This window comes from Oryzias latipes, chromosome 10 (genome assembly GCF_002234675.1).
Source record: "Oryzias latipes chromosome 10, ASM223467v1".
Taxonomy (NCBI): Eukaryota; Metazoa; Chordata; class Actinopteri; order Beloniformes; family Adrianichthyidae; genus Oryzias; species Oryzias latipes.
Window position 1 is genome coordinate 8,830,178 of NC_019868.2, and position 12,434 is coordinate 8,842,611.

The 12,434-nt window shown below is 37.8% G+C and overlaps 1 protein-coding gene across 8 annotated transcripts in view; it reads left to right on the forward strand.

Annotated features, from left to right (window-relative positions):
• Positions 1-12,434, forward strand: part of diaph2 (diaphanous related formin 2) — a 426,600-nt gene that overhangs the window by 265,626 nt on the left and 148,540 nt on the right. For all 8 annotated transcript variants that reach the window (XM_023958996.1, XM_023958998.1, XM_023959002.1 and 5 more), the window contains one exon: positions 3,448-3,577. In XM_023958996.1, the coding sequence (XP_023814764.1) occupies positions 3,448-3,577 (130 nt within the window). The remainder of the gene's footprint in view (positions 1-3,447; positions 3,578-12,434) is intronic.

Below are 12,434 nucleotides of genomic sequence, written 5' to 3' on the forward strand. Positions count from 1 at the left end.
ATAACGGGCTTGCTTTGAAAATATATTGATCACCTATTCTTATAGATAAATTCTTTAGATATTTTTGTGATCAAGCTCAGCCAAAGCTAAACCGTTTTCTCTGAACTGTAGGGTGCACCGGAATATAGGAGCACCATCAATGGTCTATTTTTTTTTATTTTATCATATTTACAGCGCAATAAACTATAAGGTGCATCAGTCGAGAGATAAATCCGCAATCTGAGGTCCTGCGACGCAATTTTAACATAGAGGTACAGTGTGTCGGTCCTGCATCAGAACAATTTGAGCCGCGTGGCCAGAGTTCAAATATCTGAACTTTGGCGAGGATGGTGCGTTGCATCTTCCAATCAGGGACTCATCTTTGGACATGTGACGTGAATAGCTACGCTACCCCCTGGGAGGCTGGCTGGCGGGCAGAAAAACAGGGGAGGAGCAGCGGCATTGGGGAGGCAGCCTGCTCACGTCTCCTGAGCTTTATTATTTTATCTTTCTTATTTTCATTGAGCTAATAATAAAAAAATGTCTTCTATTTTCATTTTTATTTTTCCCCTCTCTGGTTAATGGGGGACTGTATGTCCTCAAACTGAGTCACAGAGAGACGAAAACATCACAGAAACCGGCTTTTAATCAGATGCAGCTCCTGCAGCAGGAGTGTATTGGGAGAGTCTCTGAATGACCTCATGAACCCAGATATGGACATGTGAATACCGATGCTTTTGTAGAGCTTTTTTAAATAACTAATTGTGATCTCTAAACATCCTCCATGTCTTTCAGGCATCATAAGTCAGATATACACAGGCAAAGTTCCATGTAGCGAACAGGCCCCTCCCACTCACGACAGGCAGCGAAAGAGGGGCGGTCAACGCGAATTTGACGCGTGAATCGCATTTGGTGTTAAGGCAGCTAAAGTGGTGCAGATTTATTGATGTTTGAATTCCTCAATTATCAAAACATCTGACGTCTGTAGCACTTCATTGGATTAGTAAAGTTATGAACAGATGGATAAACTTTTGGGTAATCAGAAAAAAATTCAATGAAGGCCTCAGTATTCTTATGGAAGCCCTTTCTATGTTTCCAGATCCGTTTTATAACTAATGAAGCCTTATTTCGTATCGTTGGTGTTCTTAATAAAGCCCATATCTTTTCTAATGGGTTATTTGTGGGCTGTCTACCAGTCTAGAATCCTGTTCTAAAGCATATATACATTGTGTTAATGAGGCTCATGGCAAATGCAGCAAACTGGAAGTATTTTATAAGCTACGCCTGTCTCCAAAAGTTTTGCGTTTGTTAACATTCCATGCACAAATGATTGCTTTTACACTTCAGCTTCTTGCAAGTTATCAGCTGGAATGAGTGTGTCAGAAAGTGCTTCCGTGAGCGATAACGAGTGTTTTTTTTTTTTTAAACAAGCAAAGAATATTTTCAAAATAAAACTAAGAAATAATTAAAAAAAGAAGATGGGAAAGTAGGATTGATTATTATGGACGTATTAGTGACTTCCCAACATAATTACTGAACTTGTTGCGATGTGAGCCAAGTGTGTGCCTATGAGAAACGCCAAACGTGTTTGTATCCACACATGTGGGACGGCTGACTGCAAGCTGTTGACAGCTCAGATATTGTCAGTGAAAGTACACAGAGGTATGTTGTGCTAATTAGCTTTTCCAGCATGCTGTTCGAACAACATGGCAATCACACGGAGGGATGAATATGAAACAGCTTTTTTTTCCCGTTTGTGCTGACGTGAAGAATGTCATCTTTGGTGCATGGGCAAAAGCATACAGGAAAAAAAATGTTATATGCTTCTTGTATGCTGTATTTTTTGGCCCGTATTAGGTTTTTTTTAGTTTTTGTTTTTATCCACGACAGTGTTGCCATTGTATGGTGTTTGCGAACATTGGATGTAAACTCCTGTCCTTCACATCTTCCAAACATGAAAAGATAAAATGAAAAAGTAAAAATAAAACTGAGCGACTTTGTCCTGAAAAAATTATTTTTAATACCATTTTTTTCAGGACTATATTTTCCATCTGCACAAGCTTTATAAACATGTTTGCACACACAATTAATATTATTATGAATGTTTTTGCTGTCGTCTAAGTTCAGCCTGACACTTCTGAGAAACGACTTTAATGTTCAAAATTTCCATTTTGGCAGAATATCTAACTTCATCAATGAATTTGACCTTGAATTCAGATGTTCAATGTTCCTTGTCATTTTCAGAATGAATGTATTGTTATACAGTAGGTATCATATGCTTTTCCCCAGAATTTTACTTTTATTTTTGGAACACTGAGTACTTTTTTTCAAAAATACTCCTTTTATTTAGTTTTTTCAACATTCAATCTAATGCTGCGTTCACATGGAACGCAATTAGCATGTCAAGTTTGCGTTCACATGAAGCCTACCTTTCAACATGAGTGGAAAGATAATTTACTGCTTTTGTCCAAAACTTCAAATGTGTGTCAGAGGAGCTACTGTCTAGAGTTTTTAGCCCCATTGCAGCATGGAAGACATGGTTGATGTTGAGGTGGATCAGGTTTATGGATTTTGTTGATCTCTACAAAAGCTTCAATAAACAAGTTTCCATGTCTGTATGTTTCCATACAGAGATTCTCTCAGTATGGTGATCTTCACCAGCTACTGCTGAAGCCAAGTCTGATTTGACTGAGCTTTCAGCGGTACTTCCATCTCTCTATTACCCAGTCTGATGATTTGCTGTCCCGCATTAGTCTAAGAAGGAAAACAATAAAAACGCGTGCGAAATTCAAGGAACTTTTTATTATTGTCTCTGATGTAAATAAGAGAAATATCAAACTTCAGGAGAACGATCAAATTATCCTCCATGTTGGTTTTATACTCTACCCGCTGATCAAGACATCCACACATCACAGGCCCTGATAGATTGAAGCGACAGTTCTTTTTTGCCAAAGTTCAGGTATTTTAACTTTGGTCATACCCAAAACACACTGCTGCCAGACTGACGTGCTGTGTGTGGCTGTCAAAACGCGTCAAAGAACCTCCAATCGCGTCTGCACATTAAGTTAACATTGAAACTATGAGCCCCTGAAGCGCGAATTGTGTGAACCCAGCTTAAAAATCCTATAAGAACCCCTGGTGACGTCAGTGTAACAGAAAATGTGTTCTGTGGTCAACTTGGTTTGTGATACATTGCACATAATTTAAATTTTAAGAAAAGCTGGGTTTAGATTCTTATCAGTTAAGAATCCCAAGTACCATGAGAACAATGCCTTTTGCAGTTGGCATTGAAAATTCCATTAAAGAGCAATAAAATCTAAATTTCCTATGTATTTTTTTTTTTTTTTTTTATTGGTTCTAGGTCTCCTTTCATACATTTTTTTGCTTCAACACAGTTAAAAAAAAAGAAAAACAAGGTGGAAAGAAAATATCTAACTTCAATCATGTTTTCGTTTGCTTTCTGTCTAGCTACGGGACACTAAATCCATCAGTCACAGCACAACACTTCTTCATTTCCTGGCAGAGAAGTGTGAAGACAGTTACCCAGAGATCATGAGATTTCCCGATGAACTTGAGCACGTGGAAAGTGCCAGTAAAGGTATGTCAATTTCACACGTATGTGTCCTTTTCATTTGCCAAATGACAAAACAAACACTATTTTAAAAAAAACAAACAAGTATCTCTGCTTTGAAGCCAAAGGGAGACATCTCCACTGCATAGTTGATTTTTTTCTGTGTACATTTTTCAATACCCTTGGATACACTTTTTAGTTTGAAACTTGCAGATTGACGACAACAACGATCACTCTGCCTCTACGCTAGAATGGAATTGTTTTTTTTCTGACCATCCTGTCAATCAGCCTGTCATAAATCCAGTTCAACTTTCATTTTGTTTTCAAGCACTGGGTGTATTCCCCTCAGACCTATTTACTTTGTTAGTCTCTTAATTGGTCATTTAATCTAATTCGACTAATTATGCACTTGACTGAGATTGCCAGGCATTGTTAAAGTGGACTGAAAAGTGTTTACATGTTGCCTTTCAAGATGCCTGTGTACATAAATTTGGACTTTCCCTGAGTTCCGTTGCTCCGCGGAAATAAGTTATTCAAGGAGAAGCCACTTACTCAACTGAGACAATAAATAAATACTTCTTGCAAAATAAATTGAAAACCTCTGGACCTATTTAAAAGCACTGAGACAGTCCACTTAAATCATGCTGCACTCCAACATAGTGCTGCTTAATTGATCGCCGGGTTCACTTGTGGATGTGGATTTTCAAGGTGATGTTGTTGCAGAGTATTTCTTGTTATTTACTTGGTATCAAAGTTTGGGATTTGTTGAATTTACATGTATCAAGTGGAACTTGTTATAGTTTCTTTATAGTTATTGAGATATAAATATTTATTTTTAGTTGGGGCTTTTAAATTGAAGAAATGTTTCATTTGCTGATGGAGGTTTTTACCTATGAAGCACATACATTTATACATAAATGTTTGGGGCATCTTTTATTCCTTTATTATTTCCGTTAAAGTAGTGAATTTTCCATCAAGTTCTCACTTTTTTTTAAAATATCTATATGGTAGAGTGGATTCCAGTGCAAGAGAAGAACATTAAAGTCCCACTCCAATCATCTTTTGGTCTATTTTCAAAGCCTTCCCATTGGTCTTTAAATTATTATTTTGCCGTTTTAGCCAAAATTAAAAAAAACACTGCTCCTTTCTAGGACAAAGTTCCAATAGAACTGCAATAGTTCATTAGAAATTTGCCTCCAGGTTGTGAGCGGCACCGTTGTGGCAGAGTGAGCATGCTCCCATTTCCCATCATTCCTTTGTTTTCGTGCTCTCCCTCTAGCTTACAGCCCCTCACAACCCCAACCTAACATTACCAGTGTAACAAAAATGGCGAGCAATATCGGAGCTATCCAGCTGTACAATTTAGATCCAGATTCCAGCTCAGACGAGGAAAACAAAGACATACGTGGATCTTTTTTTCTACAAGTGAATGCATCAGAATGGAGCAGAGCAGTGAGTTTGTGGTTTGCCCAGCTTATTTTCTAACTAACTAATACAATCTTTATCAAACAGCAGTTTTTTGTTTTTCTACGTACATGGATCTAGTCGTCTACAGGTGGAAGCATCGGAATGGAGCAGAGCAGGGAGCTTGTGGCTTGCCGGCATAGTATGTCACACTTACTACCTTTTCACAACCAGAACTACTCAGAAATGCAATTTTAAGCTTAATTTTCTTTATACTTGTCCTCTATCACAAGACAAATGCCACAAGAACATGTTAAAAACACAAAAAACACAATTTTCATTGGAGTGGGTCTTTAATGACAGTCTTTAGAAGTAAACTTTGCCTATCTACCATTTTTCCAGAGATCTTCTCTCAGATAGTATGAGATTGATCCATATATTTATCTCATCCAAGTTAGAGCCCTGTAATACCCCATTAGCTGGATGTCCAGATAATTACCTGAAGTTCTTTCAGTTGTGACAAAAGTACCGATTGGTACTGCCAAGGGAGTTCACACTCTTCCTGTTTTAGTCTCTCAACAGTGGCCCCCATTAAAATTTTGAATAGAATTTTAACTCCATATCATTAGCCCTTAATGGGATAGCCCCATCCTATTTTAAAGATCTCATTATTTTATATTACCCCACCAGAGCACTTTGCTCCTAGAAGGCCATCTTCCTTGTTCTCTGAATCTTTAGTACCTGAATGGGAAAAGGGGTGTTCAGTGTTGTAACGGTTAGCGGAGAGCTGGCAGGATTTTTTGTGTGGAAAAAGTAAGTATCTGTATCTGAATCATTTTGGAAAGGAAACATCACAGTAAATTATAATGACAAGCATGAAAAATATTTTAAAGTGAAAACTGACCTGTCAATTCTTATAATATTTGATTACTAATATTTTTCAGATCAGTGATACCCTGGATTCTTTTACATTTGTGTTTCCTTCAGTTTTCCATAGAAATGAGAAGGCTTGTAACTAACTGGGCTTTTGTTTGAAAACTGGCCCAGTTTTTTGACACAACATTTTTAGTAAAATGAAGAGAAGACCATATTCTCACCCAGTCAGACAGTATAGTTTCATATTTCATTCATTTTTTATCCTGGTTTGAAACTTTGTAGGAAAATACTCTATTTTCCACAAATTTTGCCTTGGAAAAACATATACAATATAGAAATTGGCACTTGTGAGCCTCAGTTACACATGGTACATCTTTTTCAGGTTTACTAGCTGAAACTATTCTTAAAATAAGTTTTTAAATCCTTTACACTTTGTTTTCCCATAGAATATAGATGCTTTTTTTCAACTGTTGATGCCTTATTCCTGAGTATGGATTGCACAGTAATGTGCAAATGTTTTAAAGTTTTTAGAAAGTTTTTAAAATAACTGTTTGTCAAGTGCCTTTAAAAATATAGAGAACATAGCTTGAGCCCCCCCCCCCCAAGTCTTCCAACTTTCCAAAGTTTTCCAGTGAAATGTTTATGTAGTTCATGAAATCATCCATCTGTTTTCCATGACTAAACCATTAGAGCAAATTTAAACTAGTGTCATAAACTAAAGGGTAGTTAAACCATATTAACAAAAAAAAAAAAAGGTTTGTGAAGAAGTGACAGATTCTTCAAAAAGTTTTAAACCATAACAAGATTTTTTTTAAAAAAAGAAGAAAAAGTTAACATGGTTCTCATCCCACATCAGAGGTTTCTGTCTCTCCCCTACACTTCCTGTCTCTGGCAAACAAGCACTTAAAGACGGGCTTGCCAGGCTTCTCAGAAGAATCATAGAGAAATGAACTGAAACAGACTGGTAGACCCTGAAAATTCAATGCAGCAAAAAAAGCACCAAGCTGACTTCCCTTTGGATTTGAAAGATGGCTCGCTGCTTTATCAATAACAAAAAGCAGTGGGATTTCACTACGCCCAGCTTCAGTTCAGCAAAGTCTGTTGAAAAGTGGACGTGAAGGAAGATTTGCCATCAAAATAGCTCCTTCTCTGAAACCGTTCGCTCATGTGTGCAGACGCAAAAACTACAGTGCAGAAAAATGAGCTGAGAAGAAATAAAGTGCTCTGGCCTGATGAGTCAACCACGACTCCTACAGAATGGTTGGATTTGTAAAGGCTTAATAAAAACAGAAGAATGTATATCTGAGGACATCTGGAGATTTTTTGAAGATAACTTTTTGGATTATTTAATATCCATAACGCATCACAGTTAACTATTATGTTGTTATACCATAGTCTGGGTGAATTCTCCTTAGCTGCAGGAAGTTCATTAAAAAGTGATAATGGACACCTTAAAAATAAGTTCAATAGTTTTTGGCAGCCTTTTTTGTCTTATTTATCTTATTGCTTGATGTAGAATAAAGAAGTGTTGATAATTAATTTTATTATTATTAATGGTGGATATTTTTTGCATCAAAAGGAATCTAGGAAATTACTTATTGACTTTGTTTCTTTGAAAGAAACGTTTGCTCTATAATCTAGACAATAACAAGTGGATGATGCTTTGTATCACTTAGTGTGACGTTTAGCATTTATACCACTTTCCTCCACTGAAGCTGAGTTAGTTTGGTGCAGAATTTGTAGTTGTTACCATGACAACTGCACACCAAATAGCCCGCTTCCTGTGAAAAACTATTTAAACTTAAAAAATAACAAGATTAAAGTACTAATAATGGATTTTTTTTTCTAAGTGACTATGGTATAACGGGATAATGTCCTTTAAGGTTTCCCTTATCAGAAATGAATGGATGACGTGAAAGCATGAATCATCCGACATGAAGTGGAGGACATTTGCTTCCTCTCTGGGCATTATCTCTTACAGAAATGTTCCTAACCTGTTTTTTTCCTTTTTTCTTTTTATAAACGTACATGTAATCAAGATGAATAAAAATTATCTTTTAATCCCCCTTGGTGTTAAAGTTTTAGTAAAATATTGCCATCACACATATCTGCTTACTCCATACTCAGTACTGAGCTCCCAACAGTTTAGTAGTTCCTTTTAGTTTGCATGCATAATTATTTTTATTTATTTTCTGGTTGGTTTTAGAGTGTTTTCTAATCAACCAACAACAATTTGGCAATCTCGGGAATATGCATCTGTTCCATCAGCAAAGGTGCCAACTTGACTTTTAATAAAGTTAAGAAGCTGCATCTTTGCTAAGCTTTAAGCAGCTCCTTCTCTAGGCAGATAATAAAGTTGTTTTATTTTTAACAAACCTTGTCTTACGGCAGTGGACTCTCACACAGTTTCTGTGCTGTTTATTTATACATGGTTTTGTTTTGGGGTCTGTCCATTCCATTGTCATGTGACCACTTAGCATGAATTAAGTCACAACAGTTTGATTAGATGTTAAGCTTATTTACATCTTGGGAATGCATTAAACCATTTTCCTTTCCCCTTGACCTCATCCGTAGTAGAGGTAACACAGCCTTGAAAGAGGTGTCATTGGGCAATTTTTCCTTGCCAAATTCCCCCCAGAGATGAGCATGTGGGGCCTGACAGTGGGTACTAAGTCTGCGTGGTGATTCCACTCAATCAGTGGCTCACTGACAATCTGTCTTGACAATCCAGGAAAGGAGGAAATATGACACAAATGTTCTCATAAATCCATTTAGTATAAGGCGTAGCCAAGGGCAAAGTACTTTGGAGCCAGAGAGAGAGAAAATGGAAAATGAGCAAAGAAGAAAAAAAAAAAAAGATGAACTCTGAGGATATTAATACCGCTGTGAATATATCTATTATCCACATTCATTTCAAGGCACTGCAGCATAATGAAGCAGTATCCATTCCCCATTTAAAGTCTGAAGCAGTACTTCGCTCTGGATTATGTAGACAAAATGGTTCTCTGGATGGGGTGGAACACTGTGGGGATCATTTGTCTTCTGTTCTCAGTGGAATTGCATGGAATCATGGGGTTGAGGATATATTCCCCAATGCTAGCAAGGGGAAGGAGGGCATCTCTGAAGTCAGCAGCAACAGCTGGATAGATGGATGCTTTTTTAAGCCAATCACTTTAGCATCTTTGTTGCTGCCGTACAGATGACAAAGTAATTTAGAAAATTATTTTGTTGTCTAATACTCTATGCGGTTGGGGCTTAGCATTTTTTTTCATTATTTTCACCACTGCCAAGCAAGAAATTACTATCACCTTTTGCTTCAAAATCTGCAAATTCCCCACATGTTTGACAGTGAGCTGTGGTTTCTGTGTGATTGTCAGACCCAAAGCAGCCTGGTAACAGACAAGACATGGTCATTCTTGGATCTAAACCATTCACTGTTGAGCTGTCTATAAGAGATAGTGATTTAATTTCTACTTTACTGTTTATATGTTGATGTGTCCTTATGGAATGCTCCCAACCTTTCTTTTTTGGGTTTACACATGTGGCTAAAATGTGCCTTGTAGGTAGCTAGAAGGAAAAAAGTAGATTATAGATCAGGTCATATAAAAAAAAACACTAAAAAAAACCGCCCCTCTCATCCTCCGTGAGTGGTTTCTCCTCCAAGCTCGGGTCCTCTACCAGAGGCCTGGGAGCTTGAGGGTCCTGCGCAGTATCTTAGCTGTTCCTAGCACTGCACTTTTCTGGACTGAGAGGTCTGAGGTCTTTCCAGGTATCTGTTGTAGCCACTCCTCCAGCTTGGGGGTTACTGCCCCGAGTGCTCCAATTACCACAGGCACCACTGACACCTTTTGTTCAGTGTATATATATATATATATATATATATATATATATATATATATATATATATATATATATATATATATATATATATATATATATATATATATATATATATATATATATATATATATACACTGAACAAAAATATAAACGCAACACTTTTGTTATTGCACCCATTTTTTATGGTATGAACTCAAAGATGTGAAACATTTTCCACATACACCAAATAACCAGTTCTCTGAAATATTGTTCACAAATCTGTCTAAATCTGTGATAGTGAGCACTTCTCCTTTGCCAAGACAATCCATCCCACCTCACAGGTGTGCCATATCAAGATGCTGATTAGACAGCATAATTATTGCACAGGTGTGCCTTAAACTGGCCACAAGAAAAGGCCACTCAGAAATCTTCAGTTTTGTTTTATTGAGGGGGTCAGGGGTTTCAGACAACCAGTCAGTATCTGGTGTGACCACCATTTGCCTTATGAAGTGCGACACATCTCCTTCGCATAGAGTTGATCAGGTTGTCTATTGTGGTGGTGGGGTTATGGTATAGGCAGGCATCTGTTATGGGCGAAGAACACAGGTGCATTTGATTGATGGCCTTTTGAATGCACAGAGATACCGTGACGAGATCCTGGGGCCCATTGTGTGCCGTACATCCAACAACATCACCTCATGTTGCAGCATGATAATGCACAGCCCCATGTTGCAAGGATCTGTACACAATTCTTGGAAGCTGAAAACATCCCAGTTCTTGCATGGCCAGCATACTCACCGGACATGTTTGGGATGCATGTTTGGGATGCTCTTGATCGGCGTATACGACAGCGTGTTCCAGTTCCTGCCAATATCCAGCAACTTCGCACAGCCATTGAAGAAGAGTGGACCAACATTCCACAGGCCAAAACAGACAACCTGATCAACTCTATGCGAAGGAGATGTGTCGCACTTCATGAGGCAAATGGTGGTCACACAAGATACTGACTGGTTGTCTAAGTCCCCTGACCCCCTCAATAAAACAAAACTGAAGATTTCTGAGTGGCCTTTTCCTGTGGCCAGTCTAAGGCACACCTGTGCAATAATCATTTATCAAATAATTATTTTGTGTATGTGGAAAATGTTTCACATCTTTGAGTTCATACCATAAAAAATGGGTGCAATAACAAAAGTGTTGTGTTTATATTTTTGTTCAGTGTATATATATACACAGGCATATGCATGTAAATTGGCCAAAAGTTATTCAGACTGTGACTCCAATGCAAGACATTGAAAGTTTTCTTCTTTTTTTTTTTTTTTTTTTTTTACTGGTTGCTTAAGGTAAACTCGAGCCTGCACCCGAAAGTAATAGCACAGGTTCAGCCAGGCCAGCAGTGTAAATGGACAGTCTGTCACAACGAATATTAGGAATAGGAAACAGACCCGTCTACCAGCAGCAGTGCAGAATGAGTGATGGGCTCTGGAGAGTCTTCCTCTTTGTTTTACTTTTTTTTATTTTCTTTTTTTCTTTTTTTTTACGCTCACCTCATGGTGGATGAGTAGTCATTGTAAGACCATAACAACTCTCCTCTCTTTTTTTCTGTTCTTGCTGCCCATCTCACTTTCCCTCCACCTCTGATTCCCTGCATCATGACTTTGGCCAGCCAATATGAATGTAGACAGAGATAGACACATGCAGGGAGGCCAGCAGCCCTGCTTAGCATCAAGCTCCAGTTGGTGACAGTAGATTTCAATGAAGCCTGACAATGGGACAGGAGTTGGAATAATGCTTTTTGCCAGCCTAGAAATTTCGCCTGTCACAGTATACCAATTTCCATGCTTGTTTTTTTTTTTTTTTAAGCTACCTTGGACATTTCCATTCCACAAGTTAGATTATTATGAATAAATTTTTTTTTTCTTTTTCTAAATCTATAAATAGGTAAATTATTATAAAATAATCATAAGCATTTATTAGTAGATAGATTTTTTTTAACCTTTACATTTTTACTGCCAGACTACTTTCATTTTCTACACTCGTCTTCAGGATGACTACAGATTTACCTGTTGCATTCAATTGGCAGCTGTGTCTTAACTTTATCAGTCTGAGAAATGTACTAGTGAAACCATTAATACACAATTCCAAAATATTTTAGCTTGACCTGATAAGAAAAGTTGATTTGGAAAATCCACAATGCAGTGGTGAAAGTGTTGAGCTATGTTCACACCAGCCTTGACGATGCATGTTCTAGTGCTAGTTATGCTAGTTTCATGCTCTAGTTTCAGGTAATGACAGTCCCATGTGAGCATCATATGCTAAATGTGCATTCTTGAACACGCGTCACATGCTTGGTGTGAACATAGCATTACTTAGGCACACACACTTCCTTTGGCCAAGTCAGTGTTCTTTGGCCAACGAAGCTGATAAAGCATGGATTAGATAGTTTAGTGAGTCATGGAGAGGTGTGCTATTATCTCCCAGGCTGTTCTGTTCTCTCAGATAATAGTGATAGTAGTTTGTGGAACACATAGGAAATTGAGTTTTGCTGAAGTGATCCTTGCACCCACTAGATAAGGGACCACTGGTTGTTTGACCATTTCAAAAATAAAAGTGGAAGACTTGGACACCAAAAACGGCTCGGTGTGTGCTCCAACATGGCCGTTAGGCTGCAACTTTGTTTCGCACTTTGCCAAATCTGGTTTTAAAACCAGAAAGTTTGTTGGTGAAATTCTCCATAACAGTATCACCAGATAATAAGTGTAGCTAAGGAAAAACAGTTTGTGGTTTT